Below are 25,181 nucleotides of genomic sequence, written 5' to 3' on the forward strand. Positions count from 1 at the left end.
TAATGTGAAATCATTTCTGTAACATCTGTCACATACTTGGCAGACTAAGTCACTGGTAGCAGTCCCTCAGAGTAGTGTCATTGCTATCACAGTGAACATTGGATCAGTTTTCATAAACTACGGCAGATGGTTTGTCCACACAAACACCATGGCAGCTGGTTTGACTGGTTTCATTGGTGCTCTTGTCTCCTAAATGTCTGCAATATTACTTCTCTAGTGATTTTTTTTTTTTAGTTATATGAAATAGAAAATTTTGTTTTTATCATGAAAATGAAATATCTCAAATTGTTTTTTTTTTTTTTGGGGGGGGGGGGGGGGGTGTAAAAAAACATGTCCCATATGTAGCAGGTTATGCATGCCTACTGTAAATGAACAGTGCACATATCATACATCAGCAAAATAAAACACAACAAACAGAAACATACCCTTAGCCTTTGCCCTAACTTAAATCCATTTTCTAAATGGTAAGCACGTGTGTGTGTGGATAAGACACAGTACCTGATTGTCCCCACGGTGAAGCCAGGGGCCTGGGACATAGAGAGTCTGCTGAGGACCAATCGACCAGTAGCGTCCTAAATTCTTGCCATTGATGAATACAACTCCTTTGCTCCAACCCTGTGAACACAGTCAGTTAGCGCTGAACATTTCAAGACTGAAACATGTTGCTGACTGCCCGCAACGCATGGCAAAGCATCCTCTCTAAAGGGATGTGTAATACAATGATTCTTAACTTCTCTAAACTCCAGCACTGGCATAAAAAAAAATGTTAATAAAAAGGAAAACACTCAGCGAGGTGGTAGAGTGTACAGTACAACCGGAGGGAATGACTGGTGAATCAATAACCAGAGTAAGGGAATAACATTATAGTGTAAATTTATCTGATGAGTTACAAGTGAGCCAGCACTCGATAAAGCTGCACAAAGAGCTATTTCTCTGGGGGATGTCTGCTGTTAGGTAAATATGAATTAATGACTAATTCAATCAACATTTCTAACATCAATTACTAAACCAAAAGTCAACTGTAATCCTATGATTTTATCTAATGGAGGAATGATACGGAACGAAACACTGAGCTGTTAAAAGGCATTTTTTTCTAAACTGAATGTCTTGCTTACATTTAGAACAGCTCCGTCTGGGAAAGGGGTGAAGAAAAGCTTTCAACTGTTGATTTAGTTCAGACCTGCTTTATCGAATCCACCTGACCATGCAAACAGAGACTTGATGCTCATATTTGGTAGAGCACAACTCACTGGAATATAACTGAGGTTTGAGTTAAAAAATAAGATAGGTAGGACAAGGGTCCAACTCAGGTAAAATGAATTTACAGGAGTAGTATTAAGTTAGTATACTCCACAGCTTTTAAGTGCAAAGCTTGTAAGATGTAAAACTTGTAATGTATATTTAGAAATAGCGTTAAAACCCTGCTAAAAAGTCTGTAATGTTATTCAGAAATAAAGTTCTTTGAAGTTTTGACATTCTATTTTTTCTGTTGGTGGATTTTTTAATTTCTTGAGACCATCATCTCTTCTGGCTGTCCTACTCACAGGGAGTTTGATGAAGGTGTCCTTAGGGGAGCTGTTCACGTAGAGCGTGGTCTGGAAAAACCCCGGGAAGGAGGGCTGCTGGCGCATAGGCTTCCACTGACCTGAAGTCATTAGTCTGTAATAGGAGAATAAAAGGAACAAATATTATGTTTAGGTACATACCGTTGCAAATTTTATTAAGACGATCCATCAGCCTTGACTTTTAGGAGGCCTGTTTGCCCGCTGGCTCTGTATCATGTCTAATATTAAACTGTCTACGGTAAATGTCAAGAGAAAGTTTGGACATGGATGGCAGGAGTAATGGTCACGTTCACTAACACAAGCTAGTAGTTTTGCCGTCAAGGAAATTGAAAAGGTTGCCATAATGCAAGACCAGAATCTCTTCCTCAGGTATGAATTTTCAGTGTTCATTCACAGAGGGCTTCAAGGCTTCAACATTTCAGAATGAGGTGGAGAATCCCAGGGTAGTACTATGTGGTAACTATAAAAGGCTTTAAAATAAAGTTTATCTACTGTGTATATACCTCTAGTGTCAAGTATAAACCTTTAAACAAACTAATGTCATAGTCTGTGGAAAAATAATCACTTAATACAAGTCGAAACTTATGAGAAAGTGTTAAAAACATTAATAATGCACAGGAGGGGCGTTACAGTCTTTTCATATGGGAACATCACCAAGAAGAAGCTCTTACGCCTTAGGGTGCAACGAGTCCTGTGATATGACCTTATCACGTCTGAACATTGTGCTACCATGTGTAGAAACTACCAGACCTAATGACGATTATGGGATGGGTGTCACATTAAAGGTCTCTCACCACATTTAACAGCACACAACAGGGCTTGTGCGTGCTGAAATGATTCAGGCAATTTTTTCCATTGCACAGCTGTCCGTGTTCTGTGCTTGTGCACTCACGGTGTAAACAAACGTTCCACAATGTACAGTAAATATACTGTAGTGTTCAAAGCCCATCATGTTCAAGGCTTACTTGCAGTAATCTGCTACACCTTGGCTGATCAAGTCAGTTTGGCATAAAGCTGTGATATTGTTTGTGACAGCAACATTGATTGGGTTTTCAGTCTACGTGACACATTTAGACTCACACTCTGAAACCTTGTTAACGCCACATTAAAGTTCCACAAGTTTCAGTCAGGGTCTGTTAGCAGAAATGGAACACAATATTCATAATTATGCTTTCATTCATTTTGTGTATAGCATCTAAAAATAAGTGCTTGTTAACAGCAACTTTGTTACATAGGGAGTACATTTGTCATGGCGTCACCATGTCCATTGAATTCTACACACTGAGGCTTTAATTTACCCTCTCCTTTCAATCCTAGGGCCATAACACGACAGGCCACCGGTTGGACATTTTCCAGTGTCAGGCCGACAGTGAGTGTCTATGGCCCTAGTTTTCCCACACTCAGTAGACAAATTACTTTGAAATTAAGTTCAAAGGGCGCACAGAAGGTTTTTTTGTTTTATATCTAATCGGAACATTCAAAATACTGTAAACAAACATTTTCACAATGCCATCATCATTAAGAAATTAACAGACTGTTAACCAGGCGAGAGGCTGGAAGTGGCTCTAATGGTTTTTCAGGAAGAGTTGTTTCTTTTCACAAAGAAGTAAACCATGTTGTACAGCAGGCTGTGATGTTTGCAGTGTGTTCAACTTTTCAGCCCAGGCACAGGCAACGCGAGGTGACGTCACAGTTGGCCTTCACTGCAGGTAGTTCTTTGATGTTGGTTTGTTGTGCCTGTGCCCTAACATTCCTGTCAGCAGACACATTCCACTAACTACATTTTTTATTAAAAGCAATTTTATTATCTTGTCCATCGGGCGTTTAAGATTTTACTTTGCATAATTATGTAAGTACTGTAGAATATATTACCAACACCTTGTCCTGTCGCTGTTTCTGATGCCAAATAAACCATCAGAGAAAACATTAAAATGTCTTCTGTCATGATGAACCTCTTGCAAATTACAGAGCTGATTTTAATGAGCCCGGAGAGGCAACGTACTGTAGCCACTGTTCTGTTTATAATCTTAACATGTCTGACGTGAGAGACTGTCTTAGCAAGGTGTTATTTGGTTCCTAAATTTTTCTATCATGTTCTTTTTGTTACGGGGGGGGGGGGGGGATAATAATTGAAAGACACAAACCTGTTTACAAAGCTTGGCTTCATTTCCAGACTATGAATAATGAAGTCTTGGAGGGGCTTCTTGTTTAACTCAACATCTCCAACAAGACCTGAAAGGTGAGTCAAAGCTGCTTTCAGTTTCTTGCTTTCAAGGTCTCTAATGAAAACAGATCTTTCAGCAGGACTTGTGTTGACTGGAACATCTACAAAGCAAGAGGAACTTTTTGTACCTTTGCGCTCTTCATTCAGGGTTTTCCCATAATTCACTCTGCCACAGTTCTCCACCAGCAAACCTAAAGTTCTTTTTTCCTTCAGTGGGAAGAAAACATAAAACATGAGAGGCATTACACAGAAATAGTTTACAGGTCCTCAATGCAAAGAGTTCACAAAAAAAACTGAGGTGGCAAAAATCTATTTCAACTGGTGTGATTTTAGCACCTGATCACGGCTGGTCTGGGTGTGTAAGGCTGAAGCTCACTACTCATTAATCAGATGATTTGATGGTTTCCTGCTGGCTTAACACATCTTTTGAAAACACCCGACTGGTTCTAAAATACATACAGAAGGACACATGCGCTAACAAGGTACCTTTCCATCAGGCAGTGCAATTTCTTGCACCTTGTAGTCCAGAACACCAACAAAATGTTTGTCCACAAACACCTAGAAAAATAGGAATAGAAACAATATCATTTTAAGGATATATGTTAATGTGACCACACAGAAAAGATACAAAGGGGAGAAAATATGTAGTACGAGTAACATACTAGTCACAAGCAAGCGTGTGGATGACATGCATGGCATGTTAATTGTACTCCACAAGTACACCGACCAGGGGTGTGATTTCTGCAGCTTGCCGAGTGCAAATGTGCTCGTGAAGCAACGTTCAAAGGTGTGACTGTGGATGCATTATCTCTGTGTCTGTCCTCACCAGCGCTCTGTCCCTGACGTTGTTCTTCGAGTTGAGGACTCCACCACTGGTGATGATGGTCTCATACAGCGTGTAGCCGTAGGACTGACCATTGTTATTGTTGACGGGGAGATTCTCCATGTTCACCGGCTTCTCTGACTTCGAAGGCTACAAAATATGCAAAAGAAGAGAATAAGACATGGAACTTAATGTACCTCTTCATACCTTTCACCACTTTAAATGTTTCATATACAAGCCTCCTCAAAAGAATTTTCTCTGTGCAGATGGGATCTTGTGATTCTCCTGCTTGTCATGATGGCTTGAATAAGAGAGAGAATTTATCAAACCTAATGAAGCGTTCTTGCCTTGCGTTCTTTAATTCAGTAACATTACCTTGCATGTCCTTTGGAGGTGCTTTACGCACATTTCACATTACAATAAACACTGCCTACTACGGCACAATAAACCACATACTGTACCTCCAAACATGCAGCCACAATCCCAAACTCTACTCAGCCCCTCTCTCTCAGCCACTGGAGAGAAACCATTCTTTTTGAGAGAGGGTACATGGTGCAGTGTAATTGTCGTGTCGGAGGGAAGGAAATCATTACGATGGGGAGTGAATAATTAATGCTGTAAACAACTGCCAGACGTGCTGCATCTGGCTTGATTATAAATGCCACTCAAGAACAAGGTGTACATAGCTGAAGTAGGCTGCTGGACAAGAAAATTAGCAGTCACCTCCTGGTTGCTTCAATCTTAATAGTTTTGTTTTTTCCTTTCTTTGGACAGGGAAGATCCTCTGTTGCACTCAAGACTTTATATCCACACCAATCTGCTTTACAGTCATAAAGCAGCACACAGATGATTCCTGCCGGTCCCTAAGAATGCCACTAGTGTAGTCAGGGTGAAACTGTTGAAAATAACATAACCAGTGTTTTTCATTTCGCCACTCAAACCTTTCACTTGGTCCAGGAAATTGGACCAAGCACGGGCGATCACAGTGATTATATTACTGTAACCTTGTTTCTATTATGGCTTTGGACAGTTGTAAGGAAGAACAGTTGAGAACCTCATGTGCAAAACAGCACAATGAGCAGAAAAACGCATAGTTTCAGGTTTTACAAAGACCAGTGCTCTGCAGACTGCAGCACGCCCAGCAGTTGGTCACAGCCAGTGCTGCCACTCTGTCACCCTGCGCAATTGTTATTCATTAAGGCTCATGCCCTTGATTCGTTGTACTTTCACATAATTACCAGCAAATATTCCTTTTAATTTAGTTTCACTGGTTTGGCTGAATTCCTTATGCACAGACTGTTTCATGTATTACTGCTGTAAACAACCTTGTGGCTCTGCTACGCGTTAAAGAAGCCTTTTGTTTTACAAAAAGATGTTAGTGTTTTTTTTTTTTTTTGTGCCTCAGATTGTGGCACACTGTGCGACTATAGCTTACCTTGTCAGTGAAATGCAGACAGTCCCACAGAGACAGGTGCTGCTGGATGACAGCAGGCTGGTACGCTTTCCTCTCAAGGAGAGAGGGCAGTTCAGGGAGAGGCTGGGCTGAAAAACAAGGAGGAAAAATGAGCGTAGCTTGCAGTTTCTCTGTTTGTCCTTATCCATTATTTACCCAGGGGACTGGTGATGCGCAGCTTAGGGTTTTTTAATACTCATCCGCTGTTATGAGATCCAGTCCGCACAGCCCAAAAATACAGTATGTCATAATCAACAGCCCAAATCAGATGCACAACCCCCACTGAAGCTGTAAATGTGACATTTCTAAAACTTCAATTCAATTATACCACAGCTTTTATCGACCTTCTCTCCCTATTACAGCTGGGTAAATATAAATTGTATGCAGCAGACTCAGTTTCCTGGGTTCCACTATAAAGTATATCTGCAGTCATTTTCCCCTACAATGTTTTAGAGGTGGCTTGGTTTGGGCTACTTTCTGTGGTGTATAATAGAAGTCTAGATGATCTACACACACTGACAGAGAGTGAGAGAGACAGAGAGGGGGATGATAATGTGGAAGGTGACTAATCACCGTCTGGCCTATTGCACGCCATGGGCGGTTTCTCCACTGGGGTGATAAGACAACACCCCGCCAAAGTGAAAAAGAAAGGGATCTGTTTGCTATTATAATCAACCATAGTGTTTGTCTAGCTGTCACTGACTGCTGTAGACTGCTCGTGTGCATCTGAATATTTTCCAATCAGCGTCCAATCATGTTCCAGAGAGTGCAGCTGGCATGCCCCTTTTTGGGTAATATTTAAATTGCTGAAAATCGCCCAGACTGATTCAGATATTAAGGCTGCTGGTCTTTTTTTTCTTTTTTCTTTTTTTTGAAACAGCAAACGCTGCATTGCAGTCTGAATGGGTGGTCTTTTTTCTGTACTTGTTTGTTTCCAATCACAGCAGCAGCCACTTGGCTAGTGATCAAGACATTTCTGGGAAAAACAAAGTGTCACGAATGTCTGAAGACACCAGCCATGCTTTCTACCGAGAGAGAACTACTCAGGAACATAACCAAAGTCACCGAGACAGTAACTGATCATTTTGCTGCTTTGAATGAGAGAAGAACCAAATTTCAAAGTAAGTGTAGTAAGTAATGTAATTTCCATAGTGTCTTACTTTATATTCTCCAGCATATGGATCACTCAGTACCAATTCTAAAAGTCAAGTGTCGCTTGGAAACTGCTTTTAAGTCTTCTTGGATGAGCAACATGCCCTCCATAGCAGCAGCCAGTCTATATTCCACTTTACAAAACACTCTCTCTTTTCAACGTTTAGCAGTGGCTGCCCATACCCTTCAACTGCTTTTAAAAGGTGTTACAGCATGAATGGACACCAGCAGTCCCGCTGGAAAAGGCTTGACAGTCTTTCTATATCAACTGCTAACAGCTGGATCACTTAAGGGAAGCTTTGAGGATAATGGACAACACCTTCCTCTAAGCAGCTCTGCAACGCTTAAAAGTCAGTGCCTTCAGAAATGTCACCTTTCACATTGAACACAAGAAGACTGAAATGACATTTATGAAACTAAGTCACTGTTTCCCTATACAACATATTATCGCAAATCAGCTACATTTTTAAATCCAATATTGAACAGAATACTGTAATAGTAGTAGTCAGATTTCCTTTATATTTGGCCTATTCTTTGGAAGCGTGTCAACGCCTAAATTAATCATTTGAACGTTAATATGATAAAACGGTTACATAGCGAGGTCGAGTATTGCAAGGCAGACAGGCAGCTACTTCAATTACATACTGTATGATTTACAATTTCTTCCAGATGTGAAATAATAAGAAAACCCCAAAGATCTATTTTAAGAGGCATCATTAGTGTTAGACCTTTGACAGATCCGCCTGAATCCACGCCAATTTACGCACAAAAAAACAACAAAAAAAAAAAAAAAACACCACCAAAGGGCAAAGAGCTGCTGACACAAAGTGCCTGACTTGGTAACCCAACGATAACCAAATATCAAAATGATCTAATTAAAGAATTAGGTCATGTGTTTGTGGTTGCAGAGTAGAACTCAAATGATTCTCAGCCTCACATATTCTCATATCCAGGCCACTGCTCATTGTTCAGCAGACTACAAACATAAGGATGAATCACGCGCAAGTAGCCCTTCAAACTATATCCAGTCTCCGCGGCGCTGGGCAAATTATTATTATTTTGTTGTTCTGGATTCAGTCCCAGACTGCCAAAAGCTAGACCTGGCCACAGAACACATAGGACCACAAAATCTGTGTTTTACAAATAGGGGAAAATTCATGAACAATAAACTCAATAGAAGGCATAGTATGTCATTTTCACATTAGGCAGTAATTGAGGGGTTTTGACTTGGGTAGGAATCTCACACACACGCACAAACACACACAAATCCAAATCCAATCCGTGCTTGTAATCATATGCAAAGTTATCCCGCTTTAGCCAACTGAGAACAGGTTCTACAAGGAGAATTAACTTAAATGGGAAGATGAAAGGAAGGGGAGAGAAAGAGAGACAGAAGATGTGGGGCCCGTCGCGGCAACAACACACAACACTCACTGTGGTAGTGGCTGAATAAATTCCTCAGAAGATGGTACTTGGTGGTGTAATCCCCAGCCTCGGATAATGGAGCATCGTAATCTGAAAGATAATGCGCTATCAGAACAGCAGGCTCAGGAGCCAGAGAGAGGCAGGGATGCCTCTTACCGTGGCAGATGCTTTCACTGCGCTCCCCTATCAAACATCTTGAGACAGCAGTGGGCCGAGACACATTTCGGTTTATCTTGACAGAAAATGGAGCCTTTTTTCCTCTCTTTTTTTTTTTCTTCTTTTTTTGAGTCAAAAAGGTAAAAGGCATTCAGAGGGATAAACACAGGTACAAAGACTGTCAAGGTCAGAGGTGGTGTTGCCTACTGAGCTGTTTTCATAATTCACCTCCTTTCTGAAGAGCAAGGTCGTTACAGTATAAAGCATAATGGAGGTGGATATAAAACCCATTGTACCATCTTTAATTTACATTTGCCGTGCATTTTATTAGGTAATGAATTCATTTGTGTGCAGTGCATATTCAAATTGCTAAGCAGTCAGAGAAGGTCAGACGCTGCTGAGAAAAGACAGTGCCATCTACGGACATTTTAAAACCCCTAATCGGGTTTCAGTGTATACTGCAGACACTTCATCTCTAGTTCAGTCTAATTATTGATTGATAAATGCATAAAACATGCATATTGTAGCCTGCCGTGGCTCAGAGTCAGTCAGCTTTGAAAATTAGAATAAAACCAATAGTGCCAGTACTTGAGAATATGGGTCTGGCTATTAAAGAACATATCTGTGCTGAACCCTAAAGTTAAAGTCAGACCAATCAATCCAGGATAAGCCAATTTTCCTCCTTAGTCTTTATTCAGTGTTAAATAAATATTATTGAAAAAATAAAATTGTGCTTTAGAAACACAGGAAAGAAAAACAGTTTCATCACATATACCGTAGCTTGTGACCATAGGTTTAGGTGCTGGTATGCCAACCGCAAATGCCCCACTCATGAAGCCGAAATTCGTCCCGCCGTGGAACATGTAAAGGTTGATGGATATGTCCAGCTTAAGAATTTCTGTGACCACCGGTATCATTTCTGTTGAAAAAATAGAAAAAATAAAATTAAAGATATGTTTAATTTAGTATAATTAGGACCAATAAGTGAATCAGAAAAGACTCGTTTGTCTTTAAGAGTAGCAAAAAGAAAAAAATCTATTCCATTTCAGCTTTAACAAGCCAGAGCAAATGTTTCAATAATCCTATTGCCCTCAATTCCAATTCAATTGAAACATAGACGAACCTCAGCCACACGCCCTATTACTGGTTACTATAATTCATTACGAGGCAATGTTCCACCTATAAAAAGAGTCTACATCCCAGGATGAATTAGCTGCCTACCTTTTGCAGTGAGCGTAGCAGATCAAGTAATTAAGTATTCAAATTGAACTTTAGCAGTGAAATTAGACTGAGTTTAATGATTTGAATCAAGGGCATGAGCCTTAGTGAATAACAATTGCGCAGGGTGACAGAGCCGGCTTCGGTTGGTTTCATGGTGGCGGTACTAGCTGTGACCAACTGCTGGGCGTGCCGCAGTCTGCAGAGCACTGAACTGTCAAGGACATGAATCCCCTCTGAATATTCCAGTATTCATTTTATCACTTTGACGCTTTCTGCACAGCGAGGGGTCTTATTCTTCTCCTTTTCTCGCCAAGGAGAAAGTGCATATGGAAGCGAGACGGCTGGCCCTTTCATTTTTAGAACATTTTTTTTGTTAAGATGTGAATGGCTGCTGGGAATGACAGGAGTAAAAAAAGGGGGCTCTGTACTGTATGTTTGAAATAAGATGTCCACATTATGGTGATAACAGGGAGTGTGACTGCCATTAATCTTTATGATTATGAAAAAGGTGCCATCATTCATGTCCTGGCTGTACATTAGGCTAAAAATATCACCTCCTTGGCTATAACACATGGAACATGTTATATGGCTGATATGTGGCATGAAGTGGAGAGTACATTAATGAACCACTGACTCTTTCATATGAATATTACATTTGAACTTTTTATACTTTTAGGGCCCGTAGCAACATTGAGGACAAGGTGATCCACCTAAAGCTAATGCTAATGCCGTGGGTGTTGGTGATATCCAACTGAAACAACAACCTGAGTTATTGATCATTCAATAAACAGAGAATTGACTGGCACATTTTACAAGGAATGCCTCAATTGAATATAAACATTTTACGTCTACTTCACTACATTTCAGCTTCATGACATTTGTTTATTATCTACAATAAAATTGTGATGCTTCATTCTCTGCAAAATCTCCTACTTAAAACACTATAGTTTAGAATGTAGAACATGTGATGAATATTACCACCCGTTTTTAATTGTACTTTCTTTATTAGTTTAATTCTAGTTCATCAACACACCTTACACTTCTTCTTCAAAGATACTACTTAAAGGATATTATTATTATGAGAGGTTCATTTGAATTGTGTTCAGGATATAAGGTTTTTGGAACCTTATATTGAAGATTGAAGCTTTGGCACTGTTAGACCTGAGAGGTGTCAAACAGCACAATAAGTGCTTAGCTCAGTATCGATCAGTTACAACAGTAACATGATACTTTCACATCGGTGTGTTAATAATAACAACAGTCCAATTATCTGGTGTGTACAACACAATCAGCTTGTTTCACAGCAGATAATTTGACTAGTCACAGTAAGGAATTCATGATGACTCAGTCCCATTAAGTTTCACAGTAAGACGTGATAGTGAATGTATGAACAGCAAGACCTTCAATAAGCAGAATGCAGCCGTTATTCCCTCCATGACACCAGTGCTTTTACTTTGGATACGGAACATTATCATTACTTTTAGTTAAATGATTTAAGAACTTCTTCCAACACTGCACGTGCCTGACATAACACATAATCCATATCAGTGCCTCAACAAAGGTCAAGAAGCACAACCATGCTAGCAATCTATATTTCAGATTCATCTCTGCAAATATTCTATGAGAGAAAAAAATATGTTAAACACATTTATGGACAGTTTAAGGATGCACACCATGGAGTTTGGCAGCAGAAACATGACTGGGAACATCTCTTTGTTTGTAACATAGGTAAAAATAACTGATAGAAAAAAAACATACTGATGTTTCCATGAACAGCAATGCAGTTTAATCCAGTCAAGGGCCAGGGCACTAATGTGTGTGTGTAACTCAAACAAATAGAAGGATGTGGATGCTGCGGAAGTGGTTGTTCAGCACAGCGAGTGAGAATCAGTGCACATCTTTGAACAGTTCTGAAGAAGGAAGTATCCGAAAATGTGTCCTCTGATCATCAAACGTCCAGTGGCAGTGATAACAGAATTGGACAGTGGTTTGTGATACTCAGAACATACCATGCTTGTAAAATATATCATATCTCAAGTTAAAAAAAAAGACCATGTGTTAAGCAAAGGATATCAGCTCCACTGAGTGTGCTCTGTGTCCTTTTGTGAGGGAGACCGTCTTGCCTGAAGAATTCATCTTTCACAACCCCCGTAGCAGGGAGTTTGTCCTTTGCCAGTCTTTCCCCTGGTGCAGAGACTACTTTCTTCTTAGTTAAAAAGGTCGATCTTTCTTACCCTGAGGCACTGAGACTGTCTTACCCTCAAAACACTCTGTTTTACATTCAGAGATTGTGTAATAGCTTGCAGCACAAAAGCTGTCTTGCCCCAGTCTCAAATTAGCCAGTATTATTGACTGATCCTCTGTACACAAAGAAACAGTTTCACCCTCATGAAAGACAGAAATCCTGCCTTTCCTTCGTCTGTATACTTGTTTCTCTTCTGAGAAACCCTGTATGTCCCTCCAACCAAGAAAAGATACGTCCTCTCTTACCCTCAGCAGTGAATACATGATGAAGGCCTCCCCACAGATCAAACCAGCCAGACCAGTACTCCATCACCATCTTGGGTTTCTCAGGCTAGTGAAGAAAATTGGTTTAGTACTACTAATAGTTTGACAGTTTCAGAAAGCAGCACAAACAAGGCTAAATCAAAGCTCTGTCCATGTATATGACATGTCCTTTTCCTTTACTATACACTGTAGTAACACGCATGTTGAATAGATTATGTACAACATTCTGTACAAGATTCTTGCAAGTTTCCAAGTCTTCATTTTAAGAAAGGTAGCTACCATACATTTCCAATTAGATTTACCTGAATAGAGCAATGATTCATAACTATGTGTCTATCCAGTGCAGAGTTTGACTCACTTGTATCCTATCCAGATACTTGATGTCATTTGTGTCCAGTTTCTGAAAATTTATGGTTTCCAGTGCTTCCAACAAAAAGAGAAGTACAATATTGTGTTATAAAACACAGAAATGACAACAATTGTTCATGGGAATTATGCAAAAACTCACATAGTTCTGTACACAGTGCTGTTTGTGGTTATTCAAACCACCTGCAATGCCCCTATTAAACTAAACCATCCTTAAACTCACAAAGCTAAAAGGCTGGAAATAGTTCCAATGTAAGCTACCGCATCACTGGTTACACTGTTAAAGTTGTATATAACATGAGATATTGGTACATTGTATAAAAGATGTATTACAATATATCATGATATCCCTGTGAAAAGTCAATTATAAAATAACGTGGTGGGTTGTGTCCTGTAATTATATCAAATATATTAATGCAGTGTGTGTGGTGAATACAGAATATTTCATAATAGCTAGACCAACCTTATAAAGGCCGATAAACAATGGTTACTAATGCATGTCTGTTATATAAGTGCATGTGTCAAAGAAAAATATGCAGATTTTTCTTTTACCATAATATTTATGCAACGACAAAAGAGCAAGTCTCGAGTACAGCACAGGATCCTCTGTGTCAACAGTTTGGTTCTGGACTGCAGTTGCATGACACTGAGCTCCTCTTGGCTCACAGCTCTCTCCATTGTGTATGAAAACAACACACACTAACCAACATACTGTAAAGTGTGTGTGTGTGTGTGTGTATGCACAGGCTTGTTTGTCTGTCAACCTGTCTGACAATACCTCCTTTCACTCCTCCGAGCTGGAGCCCATCCTTGTTGTCTGAGGTCACCAGCAGCTCGCTGATGCCCCTTGACAGTAACGCCTGGAAAGAAGAGGGATTAAAGAGGCAACAAAGCAAAACAGCAGAGGCTCTCTCTGAAAATATAATTGTTGACGATGAGTGCGAGTGAGAGGAAGACAGCAGGGAGAGCAAAATCAATAAGAGCAGTATCATTTCTGAGCTACAAATTATTACTGAAAACACTAACAGCTGTGTTTCTTACCTCCTTGATGAAAGGCATGTACTCTTGGTCTTTAGCATAGGAGCCATATTCATTCTCCACTTGAACTGCTATAATTGGGCCACCCTTGGAGTACTGCACAATAATTAGCCAATGAATAGAGGACACATATTAGAGCTTGGCAGCAGTTCTGGACCATTCCTACCTTCAGTGCAGCTGAATTTTATAAACGCTGTGAAATAGAAATCTGAGAGGGTTCAGTGATGCATGGAGCTGACAGAGGGCAAATAAAGCAATTCAAGTGTGCATGGTAACCGCTGGAAGAAATGCTAACACTGGTTACTATGTGCTCAACCAAAGGATGTTGCAGTATATTAGAAGGTGGTAATAGGCATAATCAGGATGGATGAATGAATAGTGTGGCTACAAATGTTGGCATTTTAGTTCAATTACATTTGGGTTAGGATTGCTTTGGATCTTACACCAGAATATCTTGTCACATTTCATTTTCTCTTCTTCATTCTCTTACATTTTAAGAGTATTTAGTTATTCAGGTTAGCATCCGTGTATTTTAAAATTTAGAGTAAACCAAACCAACCTGATATGGAACGACTTTCTCGATTAGCCGGTCAAAGAAGGAGTTGACTGCATCCGTGAATCCTGAGTAGGTCGTCCTCAGTTTCATGTTCGGATCTCGTAGCAGCCAGCTAAGAAGATATCACAGCCAAACCAAAACATTTTACATACTTTGCTTAAGTACAGCGCAGTGCCATGAACGCTATTTAGGTTTCTAAAGATAATCACACCAACCTGAGCGTGACTATCATAAAATGTGGAGCGGAAGAAGTCGCGCCTCGCTGTGTCCCTAGAAACACTCAGTTTGGATGATTATCAAATCAACCTCACATCCCCCGAGGACATGTCTGCTCTGAAAATACCTGCAGTGCTTCCAGCCATTTATGTGGGGAAAAAAAACTCACTGAACAGGGAAGGTGGACTGAGACGCAATTTATCAGCCACTTACAACACAGTTATAACATGTATCCCCCAAAAAGGTGAATGTCTGGTGGTTAAAAAGACCCTAATCATGTGAACTTCAAGCGTGCACCACTCACCCAATGTTCCTAACATAAACCTAAACTCTCCATGCGTCATTTAGACAAAGAAACTGAATGACTGAAAATCTTTACATACATATTTCCAGTCTTTTCTGCCAACAATTACCTGACTTTAATCTATGTTAATTACAGAAGTAAATGAATTCTTCCTTTCAGGGAGATGTGCCTGTCAGATATTATTATTGTTCTGATGCCTTACTAAAAGTCTAGCGGTAGGAATCTGTGACTTTCATCTGCGTAGACGTAGTGTAACTTATATGATGTACAATATATTGTTCTTTATTCTTTATGTCTTGCTGTGTAAGTCACTGTATGTGAGGCCTTGTTGTATCTTATAAAACGCCCTCTAAGAACAATCAAAATAATGTCTTTCCAGCAGAAACACAGCTGGTGAAACTAAAAACTGGCACATTCAAAACAATTCACATGACTAAACTGAAAATGATTTCTTCAATTAGAATAGCTTAATGGATTTAGCCCGCAGTAAAGTCATAGCTAATCAACAGATTACCTGGCTGAACAATCAATCTCCAGTCCAATTTAATAAGGAATCACCCCACTGGCCATTTTAAAATAATGCATCATAATGTTACTCTAGCTGTAAGCCAGATAAGACATGTCTAAGGCAACACTTCACTACATCTCTGTGAGTTTTACCTGGGTAGTCCCCCTAAATCCCACTCAGCACAAATGTACGGCCCCGGACGCAGAATCACCCAGAGGCCCAGGTCGGCTGCAATGCGGAGGTAGGCTCTAGAAGAAAGATGCAAAATGTGCTGTCAGCGCCATTTATTCATCAGTCAACTTGAAATCTTCACTATAGTCAATAAAAAGTGGGGACACACTGTCATTTTCAAGTCAAGATAAAGCCGAAGTTCAATTTCAAATGATATATTATTCATGTTAAAATATATCACTCAATTTATTTTCCAGCTCATATTTTTCCCATTGGGACACAACACCTGTTCCTAATATTACTCTGACAGCAGGCAAGACGTATGATGGATGGATGCCATCATAATCCACAAATTAACAATGACTGACACTGAAATTGCAGAATTAATGAATCAAAAAAGGTACACCTTCTCAGCAGTATCACATATTTCCAGACAGGGAAAACTAAACTCTTTTGCAATGCAACAGTGCCATCTGCAGGAGTTCATCTACTCTCAAACAGCACCACTGAACCCTTGCCCTCATCAGTCCTTACTCTAAATCCAGCTGATCCTCAAAGTCGAACACCCCTCGCTCAGGCTCGTGCAGGTTCCACGGCACATACCTGGAAAAAAAAAAAAGATACAAAACTGATTTTTGTGTGCTTTTAGTATTTCAATGTTTGGTCATTTCATACAAAAGTACTTTATACAACCGCAACTGTTCTACTTCGCTTTGCACTGATTTTATTTCATTTATGTACAGTCGTCTCAGAGAAAACGGCTATCTGGTGGTGTTCATTGCAGTTGTAAATCGCAGTGGGAGCCTACGTTGTGAGAGTATTGAGGCCACAGGCCTTCATCTTCTGCAGCCGGTCCTCCCAGTAGGCCCTGGGGACACGGAAGTAATGGATGGAGCCTCCCAGGATGCGAAAAGGGTTTTTCTCCAGTGTGAACTGAGACGAGTCAGCCCGCAGACCCTCCACGCGGTTCATTCTTCTCACTTCGGGGCTGTTCCTGTGGACCAAAATGAAAAAGAACTTGCTGAACTGGTGCAGCTAGATTAAAAGCTATGACATCAGACGCATGCTGTACGTCTGATATTAAGCCAGATATTAAGGTTCAGTCGCACCTGTTCAGAAATCTTGTTCACAGGTGGCAAGTAGTAGCTTGTGTGCGTGTCTCATGTGCTATCACTGCATTTGAATGCATCATAAACGGAAAGCCACACCCCTGGATTAATACTAAAACCATGTCGTTGGTCATCTTGCAAGACTCTTTCATGGCAGAATAGTTCATGTTAGACTTTGACAGCTAATCAGTTGTGTTGCAGACCTCTCTATATACCCACACAGTTCAGCAGACTGTCTGTACATGAACTCAATCCCCTTCTAATCGGTGGAAAGGATCTTAAACGAGACCCAGGTCGCTTAAAAAACACACCTGAGACCAACAGGGACTGAAGTCCAACACGTATCAGGTATCCTCACCTGTTACGTGCAGAGTCAATGTCCACAAGACAGTAAATATCCAGGTAACAGGTAACACGTTGGTCCCTTTGCAACAAAGTCCAAACTCCTAACTAAACAGTAATATATAACCAAGGAAACACACTCCAGCGTGGCGCAGCAGCCACGAGGAACTGTAAACATTTCCATTTGGTGGGCGGGGTGTCCGACCATACACAAGCAGGACTCTTGAGTTGAAGACAAGTTATTGTGAGTTAGCCTTACCTGGTAAGCCGATAAGCAACTATGACTGCGGCAGAAATGCAGAGTAGTACAACATATCTTTGTCTTAGAGACAAACGAAGACCAAACACCGACGAGCTTTCCATTAGCAAAAAATACAGCGCGACTTCACGTAGGTTTCTGTTTGAGTGTGTTTGAGCGAATTAAAACGCATAATTTAACAGCCCGGACGTCTTCTGCAAACTGTTTGACGAGTATATGAAATAACGTATGGAAACCTGTCAAAATTACATGATAACGCCAATAAAACTGAGCCGAGATACGTGCTTCCGGGATTAATTATTAAAAACAAAAAAACTAAGCATTGTCTATGAAAAATAATAGTTAGTTCGCTATTATGCAAGTAAATATAGCTATCGTTGGTTGTCCAAAAGTGTGTGCCCACTACACGTCTACTACTACTCTTCGGGGCCGTCGCACAATTACCAGCTTTGTCAGTAACGCAGTCAGAATTTGTTATTACAAGACTGGATATAGGATGTGGGCGTGGCCTCCAGACCGAGCTCGGAAAAATGGAAGTCAGCGCAGAAGAAAACCTGCATTCCTGCCATGGATGACAAAAATACATTATGTACACATATTTGACAAAAAGTCCCTGCTTCGATTTGTCACCTCACACCATACATTTAGGTCTATACCCCCTCCTTCTTCTCGATCCATCGATTGCATTTGAAGGTCCTAATTCTGAATAATGTCCCATGGTGTCCAAAATGTCCACTGGAAGGGTCAGGATTTTGCATGTCTATATGATTTTTTTTTCTATAAGGCAACGACCAAAAGGCCAAACTCGCAAGCATGCTCAAAATGTTGCACACAGTCCCTTGCCTGCGTGCTGTGATTACATTTAGAGCCACTAGGGGGCACCAGTACATTCTTGGTTTAAATTGCATACACTATATTGTCAATGTGTGCAATGTACACTGTGATGCTCTTCTCTGACTGAGTGACTGAGAGAGATAGATGGAGAAAGAGAGAGAGAGAGAGAGAGGGAGAGAGAGGCTAGAGAGAGAGGCTAGAGAGGGAGCACTGTTATATTTTTGTTCTAGAGTAACAATAGTTTCCCTTATCCACAGTGTTTGAGGCCTCCCAGCACCATCCACCCTGCAAATGATCTCTGGTAAGCTCAGCTCGAGGCACAGCTCTCACAATGTGTTTCATGTAATTTAGATATTCTCCAGCATTTTGGGCTTCCACAGTAAGTCTTGGTAAGCTTTTCAGTTCATTGTACTTTCATAAATGTGTATTTGTGCAGTCAATGTTCATGCTACAGTGATTCTCAGACGCGTCATTTATTCTTTAACAGTTTTTCCCCATCGGACATCACCTTGACGTGGAGAGAATGAGCCGTGTGGAGGGTCTGAGGGCCGACTCATCTCAGTTCACTCTGGGGGGAGAGCCCTTCCTCATCCTGGGAGGCTCCATTCATTACTTCCGTGTCCCGAGAGCCTACTGGGAGGACCGGCTGCTCAAGATGAAAGCCTGTGGCCTCAATACTCTCACAACGTAGGCTCCCACCAGACACATGCCTCAAATCTCAGGAATCTCACAGCCCTTTTGCCAAGGAAGGTCACATAAAGATCAGATTAAGTGCTTCTGATCCGATCCTCCTTTTTCTTCTTTTCTACTTTGCTCTTTTTCTTGTCTTTGTCTCTACCTACCTGCCTAGAGGACTCCCCATATAAGATGGGTTCTGCTCAGTGTTTCTTCCTGCTAAAAGGGCAAATTTTCCTTGCCTTTACCCTTGCTCTGGGGGTTTCATGCTCTGTATTCCGTAAAGCAGGACAATTTTGATTGTTATTGCCGTTCTGAAATGGTTGCATGAAAAGCCTTTATGAAACAGTTTCCCTTCAAGTAAAATAAAAACAAACCATATACCAGAATCCCTTTGCGCCACTGCAATAAAGATACATAATGACGGTTTCTTTTTCAGATACGTTGCGTGGAACCTGCACGAGCCTCAGAGAGGAGCATTCAATTTTCAGGATCAGCTGGACCTAAAGTAAGGCTTGCGTATGCTTTTTCTTTCTATTGATTTCCGTGGGAATGCAAAAGTATTTGAAAACGTCGACCGCCTCACTGGTTATTTTTGAACAGAGCAGAAGGTATCTATACCTTCATTTTTTTAGGGCCTATGTCAATTTAGCAGCAGAGATGGGTCTCTTTGTGATCCTGCGTCCTGGACCTTACATCTGCGCTGAATGGGACATGGGCGGGTTGCCTAGGTAATGCCATCCAATTATTACTATACAATTCATCCATCGGAGCAGAATGACTGTGAAAATATTATATAAGAAATATTGTTTTATTTTTTCAGTTGGTTGCTACAAGACAAAGACATGCAGTTGAGGACAACTTATCCTGGATTTGTAGATGCTGTAAACTCGTACTTTGACAAGCTTCTCTCAGTTGTCAAACCTCTGATGGTAATTTGTCATTATGTCTCATGCCTTAATTAAAAAAATAAATAAATAATTGATTTCACAGAGAAACCGTTTGTTTCTTAGTTTGAAGAGGGAGGCCCAATCATTGCAGTCCAAGTTGAGAATGAGTATGGATCGTACGCAAAAGATGAGAACTACATGCCATTTATAAAGAACGTGAGTTTACTAAGGCCTTTTTTTGTCACTGAAATGTGCACATTACATGGTAGTATAGTTCTGCTCTTTTTCCTGCAGTGTCTCCAGTCCAGAGGAATCAATGAGCTCCTTCTGACTTCAGACAACTGGGAAGGCTTGAGATATAAAGGCATGGAGGGAGGTAATGAAGACATAAAAAGTAACCCTTAGGCTAAAAATATCAAAAAAAATAAATCCAAAATTTACTTTAGTTGCTTGTGGGGGGATGATTTTGCATGTTTGAGAATATAATATCTTGCTAATTTCAGTTCTAAAGACAATAAACCTTCAGAGACTGTCATTTGGGGCGATCCAGCATTTAGCTGATATGCAGGTAAGTGATATTAACGTGTGGTCCTTGATGATTAAGGCGGTCTGCCATTTGCAGTTTGGTTGCTTGTAAAATACGCATTAACTGACAAATTGACAGCAAAATATGAAGCTTGTTTATTACACGTTCTCTTCTGTGTAGCCCCAGAAGCCTCTAATGGTGATGGAGTACTGGTCTGGTTGGTTTGACGTCTGGGGAGAGCATCACCACGTGTTTCATGCTGAGGGTATGAATTTCCCCGGTCAACATCCAACATGATTACCTGTCCCATTCATTCCATTATCCACATTAATGTTACACAAAATCTACTTATTTGTATATTTGATCTTATGAGTGTTGCTTTTGATCTGTTTAGGTGCATTTGCATGTTGGCTTTATAGCAGAGAGAGGCCCTGTTCAGACATAGTCTTAACCTGTGCACTTAGTGACCCAATGTCAGGTATCCAGCTTAAAGTACATGTGTTCACCCCTGGCCTCCACATGTGTCTCGGACTTGCACTCAAGATCCGATTACAGTTTTTCACCTGGTACGCAAATAAATACCAACATCACTTGACCAGCAGAGGAATATTGAAACAGCTTCTCTCTAATGGATCTCTAAGGCTGTATGAGAACCACAGACAGTGCTCTTTGTTGTGTGTGCATCATGACATGGAGACTTGGGGACACGATACAAATTTTGGAACAAGTTTTAATGTCTCTCTCACTCTCACAAAGCAAGCACACATCTTAAGTTATTATTTTTTTTTACTGATCTCATTCCTAAAGTTAGTTATTTTAGGGACCCGCACAGAGCTCAGATTATAACTCCACCTCTGGAAGCTGCGCTGTTTGCAGCTGTGAAAGAAAATTATCCAGTATTACAGGTAATTAGAGACAGTGATGATTGTAGGGGAAATACACAAATTGCTTTGCACATCGGTAATTAAAAACATGCAGACACCTTTTTCATAATGGAGTTACACACAGTCTACTTGTATTCTATAACTTAAAATGTTTATTCTTGCCTATATTATTTAGTCAGTTAACAACTACAAAGATAAAATACATTTAAAGGCTTTCTCTACTGTTGCACAGCCATCACTTACAGTGCTTTTTCCTTTTAATAGTGGTTGTGTGTCTGTTTTTTTCTGAATGAATGAGACAAAACTCTGCTTACGCAAAAGCATGCCAGTTGAGTAAGTGGTCCTTAGTGTGACCCAGGACACGTGTGTGTTCACACAAACAGCCCTTAATGTGGTCTGAGTGAATGGATCTCAAACACATCCAGAATGTGTCCTGGGTGTGTTCACACTTGTTCTTAAAGCTGGTCACTTTGACTAGATTTCTCAGGAAAGATGTTAGTACCAGGCCAGAGCAGGACCAGAGAAGAGTATTGTAGCGTAACTGCACAACCCATTCAAGGCTGCATGCTGCTCTTAGACTGTTATGTCTTCATTTCTAAGTGTTACAGAGAGTCATATGTGTGTTGCCCCTCTGACAGACATGCTAGCTGTGGTGTCTGAAGTCTTGGAGAGGGGTGTTTCAATTAATCTGTACATGTTTCACGGTGGAACCAGCTTTGGCTTCATGAATGGAGCAATGGACTTTGGCACCTACAAACCTCAGGTCACCAGTTATGGTAGGACCTGGATAACCTCAGAGCCAAGATATCTAAAACTGTTTGTGAATGCATCTCTTCATACTATTTCTGTGATTGATTTCTTGGCAGATTATGACGCTCCGCTGTCTGAAGCTGGAGATTGCACCACAAAATATCATCTCTTGAGAAATTTATTCAGCCAGTACCACTGTAAGGTCCTCCTAAGCATCCCTAAGTAGTGATTGCATTACACGTCTTATATGAATTTATACACACCTGGCTATTTATTTAAGAACTTAATTATCTGGAATAACTGATCCAGGCACAATTAGCGTTAATTAAATGTGTTTGCCAACTCGTTTTCCAGCTGAGCCTCTTCCTGAAGTGCCCTCACCCCAGGAGAGGAAAGCATACAGCCCTGTTTTCATCCGGCAGCACTTATCACTGTGGGACAGCTTGCATTTCACAGACAAGGTAATCCACAGATGGCAAGCACCTGCCTGGTGTGACAGCTGATTATATAATCTACATAACGGAAAATGTTATATCAACTAAACCATATCATCAGATAAATATAGGGTTGCTTCTGGAGGGAGAGCCAACATAGTGCGGTGAACGTCAGGCCATCTCTCTTATCACCATGTGTCTGCTTAGATCTAGCAACATGCTGCTTATGCTCAAGACAGATGCCTCACACCTGGCAGTTCAGGCTTGGTCATGCGTAAAGGTGTTAACATCCCCTGCTTTTTATAGATGAATCTGACAAGTGCTGTTATGTGAACTCTTGTGATGAATACATACACATCTCGTGCAACTTTCAGTGGTGAGGTCCTAGTACCACAGAGTGAAGTCTTGTGAATTCTTGTAAGGATCTTTGACTGTTTATCCAGCCGTACAGGTCAGAGCGGCCGGTGAACATGGAAAACCTCCCTGTCAACAACAACAATGGCCAGTCATATGGTTACACACTGTATGAAACCACCATCACTACCGGAGGAGCCCTAAACTCCAGGAACAACATCAGGGACAGAGCGCTGGTGAGGACATACAGATACATCGACTTAACATGTGTAATATGTTTCTTTCAGCTTTAAAGAGCATAATCCTGTCTTTGTGACTGTTAATGTTTTGCAGGTTTTTGTGGACAGACAATGTGTCGGTAGTTTGGACTACAAGACTCAAGAGCTTGCACTCCCTGATGGCAAGGTACTGACTGTGTTTTTAGCTATATGTGCCATTATCTAAGTATCACTTAAATATTTTTAAATTATATCCAGAATAGGGTCACCAACATTCGCAAGCAGAAATACTTGACTGCATCATTATGATCACTTTTCTTTTCTGAACAATTTTCTGAGTGATGCTTGGGCTTTGTGCCTCAAAGGGAGGGAGGACATTGAGCTTGCTTGTGGAGAACTGTGGACGAGTGAATTATGGGAAAGCTCTGGATGAACAGCGCAAAGGTATTCCGCCCTCACGTATCAGCTGCATGCTCAGTGTATGCATGCTGATGAACTGGTATTACATTATTTCAGTCATTGTGCATTGCTTGTTTGAGTACTATTTCGATTAGAGAATATCTAAGTCATTCATTTTACCATATGTGAAAAATCTATTCACATTATTCAAAACAGCCGCTATGGCGGTAAATGTTCTGACTATATATTTGCCTTATAATGTGTCCCAGGTATTGTGGGAGACATTGTCTTGAATCACACTCCTCTGAGAGGATTTACCATCTTCTGTTTAGACATGAAGCCAGGCTTTCTAAAAAGGTTTGTTATCTCTATTTAATTTTCCATCTTGTCAAAGTCTATTAATGTCTAGACTACGAGATCTGTTCCTAGACAAATGGACTGTTTTATGAGTAGGCTAAATGGAAGAGTCCCTCTAATATAGCTTATAAACAAGATTATTTTGACTTTCAAATGTCATGTCAGTTATAAATGTTGATCTTGTTTTAGATTAATGAATTCAGGTCAGTGGAAAACCGACTTTAGGTCAACCATTGTCCCAGGATTTTTCCAGGCCAGACTCCATGTGGACGGCCCTCCGAAGGACACCTTCATCATACTCCCTGTGAGTAGCCCATCTGATGGAGCGGTAAACTGCATCCAGTAGATCAAGAGTTGTGGGTTAACAAATGCAGAGCTGTAATTGTGTTAGTGTTTTAAAATGGACTTGCTACAGTATCAGTTTATTGATAACAGTAAAATCATCCACAGGGTTGGGGTAAAGGAGTCGTATTTGTCAATGGGCGGAACCTCGGACGTCACTGGTGTGTTGGTCCCCAGCACTTTCTTTATCTCCCAGGGCCATGGCTTAGAAGTGGAGAGAATCAGGTATATATATTTAGTATAAAACATGGCTGATTTTAATGATACTCAGCCTATATTGTCTATATTTTGTTACATTCATTATGTTTTGTATTTTTTCGCTTCTCTTTCAGGTCATCGTTTTTGAGGAACAAAAAGCGGACGACAAAATACTTTTTGCAGAAAACACTGATCATGGAAAGACTATTGACGTCTACAAACTCCCGTTTTGCACACTGCTGTGAAAACGGACTTCAACAAACACCTTTAGATGCACATGCATACAGATTCACCAATTACAAAGCCAGTGTGTAAGATTTACTGGGATCTTTTGGTGGAAATGGAATATAAGGTAGTATTCAGAAGTTTGTTCTCATTAATGTGTGATTGCATTTAATTATCAGTAGTTTTTGTGTTTTTGTTAGCTCGCAATGAGTAGAAACATGGCAGTGCTCAGGCTGCCGAGTGCCACTGTAGGTTCTCCGACATCAATGATGTGTGGATCATCTCTAACACAACCGAAAAATCTGCATGAAATCATAAATTATCAACCCGCTATCCACAATCACTTCACGTTAAAAATATTTGTCACACCCATTGACTCTTAATCAAACTGTTAATTCCATAAATTAACCATGGTTGTTTCGGATATAACTACAGCTCACTCGAATCATCAAAAGGGATGGTTATTTAAGGGGTATTTAGGTGATCGCAATCTGTAACTTCACCTCCAGATGTCACTACATCTGACACACTGGGTCTTTAAGGGACAGTTTATTAATACTGACAGTTACTTGAATTAAAGTAATACTGCACTAATTTTCAAATATACAGCAGTATGTTAAATTCCATTCAGTGCTTTAAATGCTATTGGTATTGATTTTCATTTCCTTATGCCAACTACAAATAAACCATCGAATTACA

General features: G+C 40.4%; 2 protein-coding genes across 3 annotated transcripts; one reads left to right on the forward strand and one right to left on the reverse strand.

Moving 5' to 3' along the window:
* Window positions 1-385: 385 nt before the first annotated feature.
* On the reverse strand, window positions 386-18,001 carry LOC311509894 (beta-galactosidase-1-like protein 2). 2 transcript variants are annotated; one of them, XM_084575335.1, is made up of 18 exons: window positions 17,397-18,001; window positions 16,495-16,680; window positions 16,221-16,289; window positions 15,668-15,763; window positions 14,491-14,599; window positions 13,935-14,027; window positions 13,672-13,753; window positions 12,886-12,950; window positions 12,510-12,594; window positions 9,574-9,717; window positions 8,652-8,732; window positions 6,048-6,154; window positions 4,616-4,762; window positions 4,276-4,347; window positions 3,918-3,996; window positions 3,710-3,797; window positions 1,545-1,659; window positions 386-615 (listed from the first exon to the last, which is right to left on the reverse strand). In XM_084575335.1, exons 1-18 carry the CDS (start codon window positions 17,498-17,500, stop codon window positions 445-447), a joined length of 1,893 nt encoding a protein of 630 aa, XP_084431461.1. In that variant the 5' UTR covers window positions 17,501-18,001; the 3' UTR covers window positions 386-444. The 2 variants fall into 2 exon arrangements, with proteins under 2 accessions (XP_084431461.1, XP_084431462.1); XM_084575336.1 differs by lacking the exon at window positions 17,397-18,001 and adding an exon at window positions 16,796-17,388.
* Window positions 18,002-18,753: 752 nt separating this feature from the next.
* Window positions 18,754-25,064, forward strand: LOC311509888 (beta-galactosidase-1-like protein 2; the record flags this gene model as incomplete). The annotated part of the gene is made up of 18 exons (XM_084575327.1): window positions 18,754-18,917; window positions 19,345-19,413; window positions 19,541-19,636; window positions 19,729-19,837; window positions 19,919-20,011; window positions 20,090-20,171; window positions 20,299-20,363; window positions 20,502-20,586; window positions 21,844-21,981; window positions 22,072-22,152; window positions 22,310-22,416; window positions 22,833-22,979; window positions 23,077-23,148; window positions 23,327-23,405; window positions 23,630-23,717; window positions 23,907-24,021; window positions 24,168-24,284; window positions 24,392-25,064. The coding sequence occupies 18 exons, from the start codon at window positions 18,754-18,756 to the stop codon at window positions 24,500-24,502; spliced, it is 1,818 nt and encodes a 605-aa protein (XP_084431453.1). The 3' UTR covers window positions 24,503-25,064.
* Window positions 25,065-25,181: the final 117 nt, after the last annotated feature.

Source organism: Chelon labrosus (assembly GCF_963514085.1).
Source record: "Chelon labrosus genome assembly, contig: SCAFFOLD_80, whole genome shotgun sequence".
NCBI classification, from domain to species: Eukaryota; Metazoa; Chordata; class Actinopteri; order Mugiliformes; family Mugilidae; genus Chelon; species Chelon labrosus.

Coding starts and splice junctions, on each gene's coding strand:
- LOC311509894 (XM_084575335.1), bottom strand. CDS start 17,500: ATGGAAAGCTCGTCGGTGTTTGGTCTTCGTTTGTCTCTAAGACAAAGA. Junction 15,764..16,220: donor GAGGATCAGCTGGATTTAGA/GTAAGGACTGAT, acceptor TCTTTCTTCTAG/AGCCTACCTCCGCATTGCAG. Junction 3,798..3,917: donor CCTGAATGAAGAGCGCAAAG/GTACAAAAAGTT, acceptor CTCACCTTTCAG/GTCTTGTTGGAGATGTTGAG.